At 41.9% G+C, this 17,708-nt stretch overlaps 1 protein-coding gene across 1 annotated transcript in view; it reads left to right on the top strand.

The window, feature by feature from the left end:
- crabp1 (cellular retinoic acid binding protein 1) overlaps nt 1-17,708 on the top strand; it is a 42,487-nt gene that overhangs the window by 19,780 nt on the left and 4,999 nt on the right. The window contains exon 3 of the mRNA XM_015398423.1: nt 6,695-6,808. Coding sequence (XP_015253909.1) covers nt 6,695-6,808 — 114 coding nt within the window. The remainder of the gene's footprint in view (nt 1-6,694; nt 6,809-17,708) is intronic.

Below are 17,708 nucleotides of genomic sequence, written 5' to 3' on the forward strand. Positions count from 1 at the left end.
TATTTGCTTTCATTTTCTTGTGTCCATCCACCCCTCCTTTATATACAAACAAACTAAAGGACAATTGAGAAACACCAATTAACCCAAAGGGTTGTGTCTGTTCTGACTCTCCAAGGAGGCAGCCGGATATTCCTGCTGCTCCTGCAACTCCCTGCTCTGTACCTGCTTTGCCGTCTTTTCTGAGCCTTCTCTTCATAACACCCAAATTCAAACAATGGATCTGGTGAGCTGGTCTCTCAATGCAATTGATCGAAATTTCTCTACTGGAAGACAGGGAATAGGGGGCCCACCCTGTCCGGTCAGGACATACTTCGTGGGATGCACCATTGACTTATGGCTTGGAGGATGGTGTGTTTTACAATGTAGTCAGTCGAGGATGTCGACAACGTTTGTGTTATCAGTCAAGGCTCAATGTCGTTCTTTTGGACACACACAGGTCCCCCCCAAAAATCCGTCAGTACTAAGATGGGAAACAGAAACCCAAATTAGCTCAAAACAAATATAGTGGTTTACACAAAGACAAGTAAACCAATAAAGTCATAACTCAGTGACCGCATAAACTCCAGAGGAATAAAGATTATTCATGCAACTTTTCTCACAAAAGAAAATGTTTGCGTTATCTGGCGAAACTTCTTGGAAAACAGTCCCAGTGATTCTAATAATTGTGTCAATCTTTCCCATAGGCAACAATGTGATTTGCGGAGCAGAGCATAGTAGGTTCCTCCTTACATTTTAATGTGCTTTTTAACCAGACTACATAAACATAAACAAATTGAATTAACTGAAATTTAATTATTAGTTTATGACTGAACATTTCATTTTAATACTAGTATGTATGAACTCTTGTTTTTAACTAATTATCAAAATAATTAAATGAGCTGACCCAGATGGCAGCTGCAGTATGGATATTTGGATTTATGATACAAGGATTTCTTCTGTTTGGATTTGAAGGATACCTGATTTATCTGCAATTACAGAGGACTTTTGGGCAATTTGGGCAGCAATTGACAGGCTTACCATGGCTGCGAATGAGCAGGACCATGAGCTGAGCCGTATGCTGGGTGCGATTGAACGCAAGCTGGCTGAGGATGTTGAACTCAAATGGGATAATAGATGATGGGATAATATCTTGGATATGCACGTACACTATAAGGCCCAGCAAATTTAGAATATTGAATTCGCCATGTGGAACCCAGTGACAAAAGATTTCAAGGCTGACGAAAATTTCTGTGTAGCTTGCTCTCAAAGCAAAAAGTGTATTTTGGATTTGGCGTCCCCCTTATCAAAACTCCCCTGGATGTTATGGTGTAAGGGCCCACTGAGGCACCCCCACCTGTGGACACCTATGGATGTGTTCAGAACTATAGCTGCAGTTGATAAACTTCGCTCTTATCATGGAAAATGGCCTCTGGACACTGTCAGAGGTGTCAAGTAACGAAGTACTGGTAAAAGTGATACTTCAACCTTTACCAGAGTGTTTTTAAACTGCAGTATCTATACTTCTCCTTAAGTGACAAATGTGGGTACTTTTGACACCACTGGACAGTGGTCATAGACAAATTGATCACACGCACCCATACAAACACACAACTGATGCTCAAATACCAGATTGACTCACATGTGGCTTCAGCCTCCAAGGTTTTCCTTCGGCTGAAATGTTTGTGTCGTGTTATATGTGTTTTTCTTGTGCTGAGGTGTTCTGTGTGTTCTCCCTCCCCAATGTGGCTCCTATTTTTCGACATAGATAAAAGCAGCGCTATTGATTGATTTATTGATTTCCACAATTTTGGTGCTGATGACTGACTTGATTATTCATTCCATCTACATGTCTAACTCTGCCTGGGGTCTAATCACTGGAGCCACCAGCTCCTACGTATATTTAAGCTGCTTGCATTCAGTCATCAGCTCAAGGTTATTCTTCATCTCTCCAGCCTGTGGTGAGAGTGTTTTAGCGTACCTTAGTGTTTCTGATTACCTGATCCTGTTCTGCCTCTCAACCACTCAGCCTGCCTGTTCCTGTTCTGATCTGTTTGGCTGACCTGTCTTTGGACTCCTGCATGTTCTCCCAGGCTGCAGCGTCTGGGACACTGGGCGGCATCCGCAGCATCTTGCCATGCTACAGGTGCAGCATCTTTTTTAAAAGTGCAGCCTATATAGTAATATATATATATATATATATATACATACATATAAAAACAGTAATATAAGCATATGACTGTAAATTTACAGTTGTAACATTTTTTTTTTTCTTAACTAACCTATGTTTCCTTTCTGCAGAGTTTCCTGTTGTAGACGCCATAGCTACTGTTACTCCAATTCTCCGGGATTAAATAAACACTTTTGAATAATCCCACTGTCTGTCTTGCCTCGAATATTGGGTCTTTCGGTTTTTTTAATGACGGGAGGAGCCCAAAGTATCCAAAGTGAAATCAAACCCATATCATTGTTTTTGGATACTAATCTTAATATAGTAGTCTGCAAGATATTTTTGAGGGCAAAAAAAAAATCCTTATCAGCTGGGAGATCTAAAAAAAAAAAATGCAAAACTAACAGTTTTTAGTATACTCAAAACACCATGCCTTCTAAATTTTGTTTTTTATGGTTGTGAATTAGCATACTGCATTAGTGTGGCTTTTTCTTAAATGGTTAATTGTCCAGGAGGTATGGTACAGTCTGTGTATATCAGGGAAACGCAGACACATGAGAAAGCAAATATGCAGAATGCCTCTAACATCAAAGTGCATAACAAATTAGGTCTTAAATCTCTGTATTTTTGCAGCTCTGAAGGACTGAAAAATAGAGATTACCTTATGACATCTAAAAAACATATTTCAAAAATAATAATGATTGAATTAAAACCCAATAAATAACACTGAGCTAAGGTCCTTAGATCATCATTCTCCAAAGTGAAACTATGTACCACCACATTAAAGAGGAAATAATAAAATCCATAAATCATTCCTTAAGAATCCATTTTTATGTTAGTGTGAAAAGTTGGTGACAGTTGAATTATCCTATACAGTTTGGCACATGTCCACGTAACAGTCCTGTGTTTTGGAACAATGGTGCTTTTGATCTACCTAGGAGCTTGAATAGGTTCGTAGTGATGTTATCTCTGAGGTTCTAGTTTCCCACGTTAATTCATAGCAGTTATGGCCACTTTTAACCGTGCCAAGATAATGCTTCTGCTGGTATTTATTAACAAGCCAGCATAGACTTTCAGTTTAGGCATTTTATTTATTAATTCCTATCAAATTCTCCCTCCCTCTCACTTGTCTTGACTAGACCCCCATTTTACCCCCTCTACTCATTCTGGAACTCTTCAAGCCTCTCATGCTGCAAAAGATAAATGATAATAGATGATAGAAAGCAGCAAGTTACAAAAAGGCTGCAAAAGCATACAGGTTCTGCAAACACAAAAAATATTCCAAAGACTGAAATGATGCTGACACACATACACATTTAACAGATGCAAAGGAAAAATGCTGCAAGTAACTGGAGGAGCTACAAACCAGCTCTGGTTAACAAGTGCTCTGGCCCATTACGGGGTTTATTAACTCAAATGGGACCAGAACAAAGACTTCAATACCAATTAATGCCTATAATGAACCAGAACCAGACCCGTAGCAAAATCACAAATGAGATGCCAACCCACAGATTGTCCTTTCATATTTTAGAAGTGAATCTGAATAGATTGATTTGTGTGGTGTGAAAATACACTTAATGCTCAGAAACTTTGTTCCCTTAGAGCATTGTGGACAAGCTGATAAAAGCAAAGCCTCCCAGTCTTAACGTTTGTAAGTTAAATCTATGAATTAAATGAAAGTACACCTTGAGAAGTGTCTAAAGGTAACAAATGGCTTCCTTTTGTGAAACACAGAAAAAGGGAAGAAATCAGCAGGAAGAGAAAAGTGAACCTCCAATAGTATAGTCTGGAGATGATATACCTCCAGGAGTCAGGGTCCACTGAACCTACTTGTTCTGGCAGGGTGGGGGTGAGAGGCATCTCTGTGGAGTGCTGGCAAACTCTCCGGTGGAGCAGGTTGGCTGAGGTTTCCCTGGTGGGTTTAGTCAGCCGTGGATGGTGGGATTACACTCTGATCTCTGTCTGGCATACGGCAGTGAGTTGATTAACAGAGTTCCAGGGTTAAAAAGCTCCAGTTCATCTGACTGACTTTAGTGGGATTAACCATTATCTCCTCACTGCAATAGGGTTAAAAGTGAGAATCAGAAGTGGATAAGAAACTCTGGGCTACATCAGGTGAATGCTTGATATTCAGCAGAAATGTTTCACTCTAGTGAAGTTAAACCTCTTGTCACTTCTGCTTTGGTTCAGGGAGGTTTACAATGTTAATGTTAAGCTGCTCTATGCTCCCATCATATAATTTCAATTTGATTTGAGTCCAGACTTTAACTGGGCCACTGCACTTCTTTTATTCTTTTCTTTTTCAGCCCATCAGTGCTGTTCTGTTTGGGATCATATGTCCATCAATGACCCACTTTTAGCCAAGCAGGTTTTGGACATACAGCCCCTTGAGTCCAGATTTATTTATCATACACAGAAATCATGATCTCACTACTCTGTTCCTGCAAGGTGCTCAAGTACTTTTCATGCCTGAAACAGAGGTTTGGTGAGAAAGGATCAAACATTCAATTCAAATTAAATTTAGATATACTTTATTAAACAGAATGGGAAATGAAACATTTAACAATAACATATCTAAAAGGCTAATGAATGTACACTTTCTTTGATACAGTTACCTTTGGTGGGGAATAGTTTATCATAAAAGTTTAATTAAACAGCCAAAAAGCCTAAACAGCATTGTGTGTCAGAAACACTGAACTTCCTGACACAGGGTGAATTAGTATTACTCACGAGTATGTACAGAAGCTCTTTAGAGGAGAGAGCTTAAGTGTGAGAACATTTTCACTATGGAAAACTCTCCAAGTCAGAGACGGAGATGAATATTGACTTCAGACGTTTCTGTAGCTAACTGTCCTGATTCTGCCTTGGCACAAAAAAACAACAAAAATGATCAAAGTAGCTTTAGAATAGCTCTGAGGTTCTAAAGCTTGGCAAGCACTGTGTAAGGCAACCTGCAGGGTCCAAAACCTTTGATATGGTGATTAACATTTGTCCATTACGATTGAGGCAACTGCTTTATTCACAACCGCAGGGCGTTGTATTTGCCAAACCACTAAAAATGTGCCTCTACAAATATCCTGCAATGACAAAAAGTTTCTGCTACCTGAAAAGGCTTTAAAAACGTTTTGGTTGTAAAGGAAAAAACAAAAAATGAACAGACAATAAAAGATGCACAAAGAAGCAAGTAAAGATGGAGGTTTTTAGCTTTAAATAACTTTATATAACTTCTGTATTCTCACTCCACAGTAAGGACATTTCTTCTGTTTCTTTCTTCTATTTGCCCCTCCAGTGCAAAGTCTCTGCTCTCTGTCTTCAGTCCTAGTTGCTTAAACAGTGTGCTTCATGGCTACAGGAAGTGGGGGTGCTGTGGCAACCCCGTAGTGGGAGTAATGAAGAATCCTGCTCGAAGTAGCGGACTAGTACATACCGTATACATAGTCTAATGACAGAAACAAGGAGGAAATATGGCACAGAAATGCATTTAGTATTCGTCCTCTCATGAGAGACTTTATTTACATGACCCCAGAGCGCACCTTTACATTTGGACACCTGTAACCAGGAACCCTGCCTGTAGCTCAAAGAGCATGGTGCCGCCGTGCACTTTTACACCTGTTCATGCAGTTTAATTTAACCATAATATTTTAGACTGTTATTTTAATCTTGGATTCTTTGTGTTAATGGAGAACTATTCAATAAATAATCATTTACCTTTATTGATCTGAGAGAGGAGAAAATTACCTCTGCATTTAACCCATCCCCTCGGGGAGCAATGGGCTGCTGTCATGGGGGAGCAATTGGGGATTAAGGGTCTTGTTGAGAGACCAAGAGTGGCAGTCTGTGGGAGTGGGTTTAAAATTCACCACCTTAGGATTCCAAGCCCTATGCCCTAACCACTAGGCCGCCACTTCCCAGCCGCCACTCCCAATAACATTTAAATAGTATAATCATATAATTATTTCCTTTTGGTTTGAATAAAAGTATTTTGGAGTTAATAGAGTCATGTTAGGCATAAACGCAGTGAGTCAGGTTTATGCCAGCTGACCAAATCTACTTTGTTAAGTGTTATTGTGAAGTTTAATTTGTAGAGAATATATTCACCTGAGAAATTATGATGTCTGTGTGTTACATACCCTGGTTGTGTGCACTGAACTGTATATGACAATAGAGTAGTGAATCTGTATCTATTTACTTATTTATTTTTATTGTATCTTAAATGGGCATATAGGCTCATAGGTCTTTTGTCCCAAAAAAACAAACAAAAACAATTTCATATCACCACATGTCCAAAATTACTTCCAGCGGCACTGGTGTGCTTTCTCTGCCCTATCTCATTGGTATTCTAAAAGGCAGTAAAGCAAATGTGATTCCTAATAAGCAAATTATTACTAGAATTCATCAGCGATTTGAAATTCATATTTGCATATTTATTTCTAACTAAAGCACAGGATCCGTAAGACTATTCTTCACGGTTAAACAATGCTATAGGATTACTCTGTGATGGCAGTAAAGATATTAAAGACATCAATCTTTGGTTTTCCTTCTGTGCAGAGCCTTCCCACATGGGAGACAGAGAACAAGATTTACTGTCAGCAGACTCTGGTGGACGGAGATGGTCCTAAAACGTACTGGACCCGAGAGCTTAAAGGGGATGAACTGATACTGGTGAGCATCCAGCAGTGAGTTTGGTACCTAATAGCAAATCTTTTATTTAGACATGAAATGGTTTAAGATTCTTATTAAGAACATCTTTGGGGAAAATACCACATTATCTGTGCATTTACTAGGTTTTCACTACTTCTAAGCATGTAATTAAGTGATAATTACAAACTGATTTTTGGAAAATGGATCACCTGATCTAATTGGTCTCATTTAGAATCAGAAAAGGCAAAATAAAATTATACCGCTAGATTTACTAATGTTATTATAAGATCCTTAAATATGTGCACCTGAGTTCTTTAGATGAGGAAGAGCAGCTCCTCTGCTCAAAGCTCTCCCTTATTGACACAGCTTCCCTGCTCATCTCTAACATGTAACAACATGTTCCAGTCAGATCTTTTGATCTTGGTTTCTAGGAACTTATTTGTTCCTAGAAACCAAGGTTCAAATAAGAGCCTGTTAATTTCTCCGTTCAGTCACCAAAAGCCCAAGCATTGCCTGCTAATGATCAAAACATGCTTCCTTGTGGTTCTGGCTGCCCTAAGTCCACAAAAGTATGAGAACTCTTCATCTAGTTTAATCTGGAAGATACTGAGGTCAAGCGCCATGCATGAGGGGGCATGTGTGGTTGCTGCTTCTTCTACTTCTACTTTTACAATGCTTTGCATCACTTAAATTGGAAAAGAATAACTGCCAGTACTTATTTAATGGCATACACATATACAACAGAAACACGAGTTATATATTTATACAGACCTATCTTTTGATCTCATAAACAACAAGAAAACAAAGCCAGTTCTAAATCAAATCTATATGAGACAATTGAGTGTCAGGAAGCCACTTTTATTCACTTTAACCCGTATGGTGTTAATATTGAAATAGAAAATGAAATAAAATAAATTAAAGGTACAGTGTCTAGTAATTGATGTGGTTAAATGATAGAAATGTAATAAATTATCTAAATCTATGTCATTTATTATCACCTATGGACTGAAAGTCTCAATGTTTATGGTTGTCTTGCCTTAAAAAGTGCTTTTCATAATTGAATAAGAGTTGGCTCCTATTAGCGGAGACAGTCATGTGGAGCTGACAAACTAGTGACTATAGAGATCGCAAATATGCTCGTGGCAAGTTAGGTCTATATACAATCCTACATTGACTAATAAAATACTCATTACAAAATCATCAAAAAATCAAAAAATAAGAACTTTATTGATTTCACATTGAGAAGTGTACCTCTACATTTAACCCATTCCCTTGGGGAGTAGTGGTCTGCCATCACGGGGCGCCCGGGGAGCAGTGTGGGGTTAAGGGTCTTATTCAGAGACCCAGAATGACAACCTGTGGGTGTGGGGCTTGAACTCAGAACCTCAGGATTCCAAGCATTATGCCCTAACCACCAGGCCACCACTCCCAACGTGGCCGCACTCCCAAATCTAAGCAAACTACACAGATTTTTTGTCATTTTGTACACACAAGTGTAAACAAAAAGAAATTTTGTTAAGTACAGCTCTGTAGACTATTTAATTTTTTAAAGTGCAAGTAAGCAGCAGTGATAAAAAAAAAGTGATGTAAACAAATTATTGTATAGTTACAGTTCCAACATTTCAGTTTTTTTTTTTTTTTTTTTAAATAACCCTTTTTACATAACATTCAGCAGTCTAATGGCAGTGGGGAAGAAACTATTCTGGATTCTGCTGGACCTGCATCCAATGCTTCAAAGTCTCTGTCCAAAGGGCAGCAGGGAGAGCAGTCCATGTTGGGGTTGTGAGGGCTCATTTACGATGTTACTGGCTCGGGACACGCAGCGCTGGGATGAAATGTCTTTAATGGAGGGAAGAGGATCCCTGATGATCCTCTCTGCTGTTCTCACCTTCTTCCAGTCTGAGGCGCTGCAGCCTCCACACCTCACAGTGAGACAACAGGTCAGCACGCTCTCTATGGTGCTTCTGTAGAAGGTGGGGGGGATGGGTGGGGGCAGGTCGGCTCTTCTCATTCTCTGCAACAAGTAAAGGTGCTTTTGTATCCTTTTGATCAGTGAGGTAGTGTTTACATTCCAGTTGAGGAATGTTTATAGTCCAGGTGAGGGTGTCTGTGATGTGCACCCACAGGAATTTGGTGCTGCTGACCACCTCTACAGCTGAGCTGTTGATGAGCAGTGGAGCGTGGTTAGGACAGTTCTTCCTGAAGTCAACAATGATCTCCTTGGTCTTCTCCATGTTCAGGATCAGGCTGTTATCTTTGCACCAGTCTACCAGCTGCTCCACCTCCTCTCTGTAGATCTGGTCGGTTTTGTCACTGATGAGGCCCACCACCATGGTGTCGTCTGCAAACTTCACGATGTGATTGGTGGTGAACCTGGGGACGCACTCATGTGTCATGAGGGTGAACAACAGGGGGCTCAGGATGCAGCCCTTAGGGGTGCTTTGGATAATGACATAAGAGGTGTTCTGTCTGACCCGGACTGACTGAGGTCTGTTGGTGAGGAAGTCTAGCAGCCAATAGCAGAGGGGTGTATTGAAGCCCAGCTGTTTAAGTTTGCCCATCAGATGCTGTGGGATGATGGTGTTGAAAGCTGAACTGAAGTCCAGGAACAGCATCCGCACTTGGATGTTCTCCTGTGTGCCAGGCTCAGGTGGAGAGCAGCAGAGATGGCGTCCTCTGTGGAGTGGTTGCGTTGGTAGGCAAACTGGAACGGGGTCAAATGTTGGCGGCAGACTGGAGACGATGTTTTCTTTAACCAGCCTTTGGAAGCACTTCATCATGATGGGAGTCAGAGCGTCAGGCTGGTAATCATTGAGTTAGGTGACCTGAGGCTTCTTTGGGACTGGAATAATGATGGCAGACATGAAGCATGCTGGCACTATGGATTGGTCCAGCCAGGTGTTAAAGATGTCTGTGAGGACACCAGCCAGCTGATCTGCACATTCCTTGTACACCCGCCCAGGTATGTTATCAGGCCCTGGGGCCTTCCTTGGATTGACTCTTCTCAGGTTTAGTGTTTCCTCCCCCTGGTGTGGAACAGCTTTCACTGCTGGAGGCTGTTTAGTGCCTCAAATGTTCGAAAGAAGATGTTCAGTGTATTTAGGAAGTCAGTGGTTGCTACATCTACCGGGGGGGAGGGTGTGTTGTAGTCTGTGATCATCCAAATGCCTTTCCAAATCCTCCTGGTGTTGCTGTCATCATGGAAAGATCCTGGATCTTCTGGCTGTGGTTCTGCTTTGCTGATCTGATGGCACGGTTTAAGTTGGCACCAGCTGTTCTCAGTGCCTCTTTATCACCTGACTTGAAAGCCGTGCTTTTAGCATTTTCCGAACCCCTCCATTCATCCATGGTGGGTGGTTGGCTCAGTTGGTGATGTTCTTTTTGATGCTGACGTCCTCAATGCATTTTTTTTATGAAGGCTGACACAGTCATGGCATATTCATCTATATTAAATAAGTTGTCATATGTTGCGGCAGCATAGAAGATGTTCCAGTCAGAGCATTCAAAATAGTCTTGGAGTTTCTCCATGCCGCTCTCTGACCACCCTGACCCCTTTAACTTTCGGTTTAACCCTGATCAGCTGGGGCTTATATGCAGGGATAAGCATGACCGAGAGATGATATGGTGTCCCGAGGTGGGGGCGGGGGGCCTACTCTGAATGCATTTTTTTTAATGTTGGAGTAAACCAAGAGTAAATCAGTTGGGTTTCCTATATGGGAGATCTTCTACTGATAACATAAGAAGACTGATGCACCTCATGTGGTTCCAAACTCAGGAAGCAGATTTCTCATCTCCATCAGAAACCGCACATATGCTGGATGCTGATGGGGATTTTTTAAATATGTCATTTTAAATTAAGCGTTCATTTCTGCCTGTTTTGCTCCAAGGAATTTAATGATAATATCGCACATTCTCTCCTCGAACTCAGAGGGTAAGTCGGAGTGCAGCAAGATGGGAGGAACAGCGGAGGCTGTAGGCTTTGCTTTGTGCAGGAGGTCCTGAGCGCTGGGGGCGGAGTGTTGATAGAGGATGTGGGACTTAGGGATAACAGGAGCAAGTGACGTTTAGACACTGTCCTCAGACAACATGCGGTAATTTATAAATGTTTTAAATCAGGTTGGGTCCGGATTAGCCAGCAGGTGGATCTGGATCCGGACTGCGCTCCGCTAATGCGTGACCTCTGCCTTATAGGGTCCCCACCAACTTTCATTACAAACTTACACCCTTGGCTCTACAGGATGCCATACAGACTTTTTTAGAATAGCATTAATAAATATTAATGTCTCATTAACAGCTCAGCTGTAGAGGAGGTCAGCAGCACCAAATTCCTGTGGGTGCACATCACAGACACCCTCACCTGGACTGTAAACACCACCTCACTGATTAAAAGGGCACCAAAGCGCATGTACTTCTTGCGGAGGATGAGAAGAGCCCACCTGCCCCTACGTTTCCTGCCCAGCTTCTACGGAAGCACCATAGAGAGCGTTCTGACCAGCTGTCTCACTGTGTGGTGTGGAGGCTGCAGCGCCTCAGACTGGAAGAATGTGAGGAGAGTCGTGAGAACAGCAGAGAAGATCATCAGGGCTCCTCTTCCCTCCATAAAAGACATTTCATCCCAGAGCTGTGTGTCCCAAGGCTGTAACATCATCAATGACCCCTCACACCCCCACCATGGACTGTTCTCCCTGCTGCCCTCTGGGAAGAGACTTTGAAGCATTGGATGCAGGTCCAGCAGATTCCACAACAGTTTATTCCCCACTGACATTAGACTGCTGAATGTTTTGTAGAATAGGTTATTAGTATTGAATTTTATTATTATATTTATTATATTTTATCATTATGTATATATATATATATATATATATATATATATATATATATATATATATATATATATATATATATATATATATATATATATATATATATATATATATATATATATATATATATATATATATATATATATATATATATATATATATTATTTTATATGTATTTTTGTTTTACACTTGTGTAAACAAAATGACAAATAAAATCTGTCTAAAGTCTAAAGTCTCTAAGTTTAGATGCTGATAAATCAAACTACCAGATGTTTGAGCAGCTTAGAGGCATACAGGATGAAGAGGGGGGAATACTTTATTTAATGTTGGGAGTTTGAGATTCTTTATTTTCCTCACTGACGGATGAGAGGGCAGAAAGTCAGAATTCCTCTGTGATGGGTGGGTGATAAAAGCAGAATGGAGTTAAGGCCCCTTTGCTCTTTTGGTGACACTGCCCTGAAAAAAGCTGAAGCCTTTAGACTGATAGAGGTCGATGTGGCCAAGCCGTGACATCAGCAGAGGCTTTTTGTTTCTCAGCTCCTCTCGTGTCAGCTTCTTGCAGACCAGCACTAAGCACTTCAACTTTTTTATTACTTATTACAAAGAGCCATGTTTAATTTGAGAGAGTCATTATTCAATTGGAACTGCTGCCGTTACTCTGTTGCTTTCAGCAGTTTGTGTTTGTCCATCAGCATGAAGGTTAACAGAAATAACCTCGAAACATTAAAAAAAAAACAAAAAAAAAAAACAAACAAACATATTTTTAAGGCCAATGATAAAGTTTTTATTGGGGTTTTATCTCAAACAATGATTTGGAGTAAAAAAAGGATCATAATTTTCAAAACAACACCTAAGAGTGTATGGGTTACTTTTTGCCAAACAGACCTGCAGGTTCTTTAGGGGGATGTATCTGCCTGCTTTCAGTTTTTACCCACTTTTATATTGTAAAGCTTGCAGGTTGAGTCAGATTGTATGAAAAGCAAATCTAAACATAAATGATCAACCCATGCTAGAGGTTCCTTATCAGATTTAGTTCTTCGCTCTATCCGATCACGTGACTGTAACAGTGATAAACAGGTTATCTTCCAGGATTGCTCTATATTTAGCTTTAAAAATCTTCCAATCAAAACTGAATCGCAGAGGGCTTTAACGAACAGCTACCTGCCTGGTGTGATCATTACACAGAGAGTCCAGTACATCCTGAAGTGTCATGGGAAGTTTTCTAAACATTTAATGAAAATAAACAGAACAGAAAAAAGAATGCAGGCTGCTGTGGATCTGCTGATATGCAGAGGCTGCAGGGAGAGGCTGCACAGACATCACTGACACTCTGGAGGGAGAAACACAGATAAGTGACCACGATAATCTGACAGAAGTGATTATCAGTGTAAGTCACTTACCTGGTTTAACAGTTCAGTCCATCTTCTCGGGTAAGGCAGGATCCAGCCGATGCACTGTCAATGAAATGCATCGGCTGGCCCAGGGCGTCCCTGATGCAGTAGCCCTAGTGAGCAGACAGGGGTCCGAATCAGATCAGGGAAACAGTTCAGAACAAGGAAGGTTCTGAGATTGAGGAGTCCGTAGCCAAACCAGGGGGTTCATGAGTCCAACAGCGAGAGAAGCACTATCCTGGGGGGGAAATCATGCCTTCCTGCTCTGCCCAAGGTTAATATGACTATAGAGGTTCTTGCAAGGACAAACAGCATTCCCCTGACTGACTTGTGTCAAGTGTAAAATTAAAATTATGTGTTTCTTTTTTTTTATTGGATGGCTAGTCTAGACCTCATAGTGTGAGCAACTCATATTGCTTTAGCATTGTAAGATATTTTGGACAATTCAATGCTTCCAACTTTGTCAGAAACGTTTGAGGATAGACATTCTGGTGACTGCACACAACAGCATAAAAGAAGAACCCTAAAAACATGAAAGAGCAATTATGCTGTGGAAGATTCCTGACATCTACAAGGAGACTTGCAGATGTTAAACTAAAGTGGAAACCATGAGCTGGGTATCTTTAATAACATTACTGTCAGATGTTGAAAATATGCTCCCTAAAGTCAGTCTCAGACAAAGTCACTTGTGAAAGGTTTTCCCAGAGGAGATGAAACAACACTGTCTCAAAACCAATGGATTAGGAACTGGGTGTCACTCTTGCTCATATTTGTATTACCACACACACCTGCTTAGCTCTGTCCAGTTCAAATTACTTGCTTCTGATCCACCTGTACTAGTTTCTATTTAACCAGCCAGTCATCAGAGCCAGATTATTTTTGAGCCATTGGTGAGAATTATTCTAGCATACCTGTATTCTGATAACCTGATCCTGACCTATTCTGCCGCTTGACCTTTGAGCCTACCTGTCTCCATCTGATCTGCTTGACTGACCTGTCTTCTGACTCCTGCCGGATCTCTGTCTGTTTGTGTACCTACCGACTACCGAGCACGTCACCAACATCGGCTTTGGCTTCGTCCTCTGGATTATCCTGAATACCTTTAGGTATCATGGGTTCTGATCTCCTGCCTGTCCTCCAACCATGGTTATATGAGTGTCTGGGACTCTGTGCGGTAACTGCCACACCTTATTGGTAGCCGATCGGTTGGAACCGACCTTACCCTCTGGGCACAGACTGAACTATGAGACCGAGTTAGTGACTCACACATTTATTATAATCCACTTCCAGAAACATGTGGTCACTAACCTGTTGCTTCGTCCTGCAGGTTTTCCTATCTTAGACAGTGACAATGCTCACTTTGATTCAGTTTCCAATACATGTTTTGAGAAATCTAATTTTTTTGCCTCCTTTAATACTGGATCCTACTGCTCTAAGCCTGACAGATCCAGCACAATAACATTACAAGAAATAAAAAGGAAACTCTTTTTTCTTTTTTTTTTGCACAGGTTCGGGCTAATGTCTGCAGCTCATTCCAACATTGGGTTCCAAACCATAGTCAGTAGATAAAAATGATGAATACTGATTTCAACTTCTGCCTGTGGCAGAACTAGAGATATTTGGACATTTCAACACTCTTTTGGAAATTTCAGTGGTTTAGGGTCTGTTTGATCTAGAATATACATTTTAGGTGTTGATTCTAATGACAATAACCTGACCAGCAGCTAGGGTCAGGAAATACGCCCTCAAATCAATTACAAGATAAATTGGGCAGTTTAACCTCAATAATGATAAATGCTCCAGCTCCTCTATCACAAATAAATTCATTTGCAGGAAATGCAACTGATCTATTTATAATTCCTTTATTGAATAAATCACATTACATATTACTTTCAATTAAATATACATTTTTGTACCCATTTAGATTTAAAGGTGTAGTAGGAGATCTTTTCTGACGCATTTTTTACCATGTGGCTTAAAGATCTCCCCACAGCCACTTAGTAAGCAGTGAAATAGAAGGTCTGGAAGTGAAACTAAAATAAATGGTCCAAATCAATGAATAACCCCAACCAATCACAAAAGACAGTTGTACACGTTTGGTTCCTGACACGCCAATCATGGTCGTCCGCTTGTCCCTCCCCCTATGCGCATACCCTGACACATGAACGAATTGACCCCCCAATGTTCGTGTAGGACACCATGGCTGGAAGCTAGCCAGTGTTATGCTACGTTCACACCAAAAGAAGCAAGAGCAGCAAAAATGCGCATGCTGTTCATTTTTTATGCTTGTACCAGTTTAGTTCTGATACGAAGCTGAAGTATCTTTGCTAGGGTGACCAGATTTGGGTTTCTGAAAAGGAGGACACTTTTTTTGTCGACTGCTGGGCCGCTGACGGGGCCAGTTCAGCAGAGAGCCATGAGTCGCCCTTTCTTAGCCGGAGGAGGGGGGCTGGTGAACGGTAAGGCAGGCGGGGGGAAGCACAGGGCCGCCGTTGTCAAGGCTACTGTTACCGGGTCAGGTTCGGTCGCTCCGTCCCCTGCCTTGGCTCCCTGTGTCGACTACGTGCTGCACTGTAGTCAACCAAAATCTCGGACAATTTTGAAATTCCCCCCGGACATTTTTTTTTAAGGTCTGAAAAGTAGGACATATCTGGGAAAAAAAGGACGTCTGGTCACCCTATCTTTGCTGCTCTGGCTGTGCAGTGGAAAAAGTTGGTCTGATGAGCTTTGGGCAGAGCTACTCTATCCTTTCTTTGCTTGTAACAATGGCAGCTATATTTGCTGGGATCAGTGGGTAAAAAGTAGTTTGAATCTATTTTGAAGTGAGAAAGTCCACCTGAAAACATAGTCAATGTAGTCAGTTCATCCAGATTACCATCCTGCCTTCAAATATTATTTCTGTCTGAGCCGCTCAGAACCCCGTACACCGGCGGAGCAGCAGCCCGGTCGCCTCCTTGCGGTTTGCCACACGGCTGAAAGGTGCTTTTCATGTATGTAATCCAAGCTGCAGGCACCAGGATAATAAAAGCAAACATGTTTTGCCAGCAGATTTTGGCATTTTAAGCAGATGTGTCAAGTAACAAAGTACAAATACCTAATTACTGTACTTGAGTACACTCTTTAGGTATCTATACTTTACTCCATTACTTATTTTTCTTCCTACTTCTGACTTCTACACATTACATTTTCACACAAATACCTGTACTTTCTATTCCTTATATTTTTAAAACAAACATTATTCGTTACTCTTGGCTTCGGTTTAATGTTTATAAATATTTATTTCAGGTCATGTGCTCCATCCAATGCAGATCATTGGCTCCATCCTCATCTAGTGAAAACTGGTGTGACTGGATGAGTCATAGAACGCAAACACTCATTGGTTAGCTAAAGGAAATCATCAGAAGCAAGCAGGTGTTCTTCAAACTGCAAACGTGAATTGTCTATGCCATGCTACAATGATGGATTCAGAAAAAGATGTTGAAATGTCTGAAAGGTCGGACACAGGAGAGAGCGTATCGGGAGATGGAGACCAACAAGACCTCCCTCATCCTTGGCCCTATCTCAAAGAAATTTTTTGAAATAGTTGAAAAATTGAGCTTTAAATTCATATGCTATTCTTTGGCGTTAAACAGTTTTCAGAGGAGTGATCATAGCGCTCTGCATCATCAGTGCTGCCTGTGTGGCACGCGAGAGGTGCGATCGTCTTAAAAAAAAAACATACCATCCAAACAGACTGCGGCGATTGTGAGCAGGGCTTTAAAAAGTTTAATGGATTAAAATCCAATAAAAAAGAGATAAAAAGATAAGTTAAAAGGAAAAGGGTTAAAAAGAAAGATAAAAATACGGATGGTGAAGAGCAGCAGAGTCAATGGCCCAGTCTGTTAAAAGACGCACACTTGGCGGGTATAATGGAGGGCACCGTCCACCCCAGCGCTGGATCCTCGTTCCGGTACGCTGCGCGTGTGGGCCTCTCCAGCATAGCTGGCCTTAGCAAGGTCACCTCCAACACGCGCCTCCACCCCAGCGCAGGATCCTCGTTCTGGCACGCTGCGCATGTGGGCCTCTCCAGCCTAGCTGGCCTGCGAGGTCACCTCCAACACGCGCCTCTCGCCAGCGTGCCTCTGCGCCTCGCCCCATTACGGGCCTCTCTGCACCCCACTCCGGTGCGCGTCTCTGCACCTCGCTCCGGTGCGCGTCTCTCCGGCGTGCGTCTCTGTACCTCGCTCCGGTGCGCGTCCCTCCGGCGTGCGTCCCTGCACCTCGCTCCGGTGCGCGTCCCTGCACCTCGCTCCGGTGCGCGTCCCTGCACCTCGCTCCGGTGCGCGTCCCTGCACCTCGCTCCGGTGCGCGTCTCTGCACCTCGCTCCGGTGCGCGTCTCTGCACCTCGCTCCAGCGGGCCTCCTGCCGTCAGTCCCCAAACCATAATCCACATATTTAACTCTTCTAATTCTTTTCTGTATTTAGCTTGTTTTCTTTTTGATTTATACACCAACTTCATCTCCACCTTCTGCTGAATCTTCATCAGCGGCTCAACTCTCAACTTTCCATCCCAGCCCTCCTTCTCAATCCACTTTCTGGCAAACTTTGGGTCACCACCACAACACGCCACCATCCATCTAACATCATCTGGCATTTCCTTCTTACTACTGCCTTGTCCCATTTTTAAAGAATTTAGTCCAGTACACAGCGGTTTGATTGTTTCCTCA

Source organism: Cyprinodon variegatus, unplaced genomic scaffold, assembly GCF_000732505.1.
Source record: "Cyprinodon variegatus isolate N-32 unplaced genomic scaffold, C_variegatus-1.0 Scaffold934, whole genome shotgun sequence".
Lineage (NCBI taxonomy): Eukaryota > Metazoa > Chordata > Actinopteri > Cyprinodontiformes > Cyprinodontidae > Cyprinodon > Cyprinodon variegatus.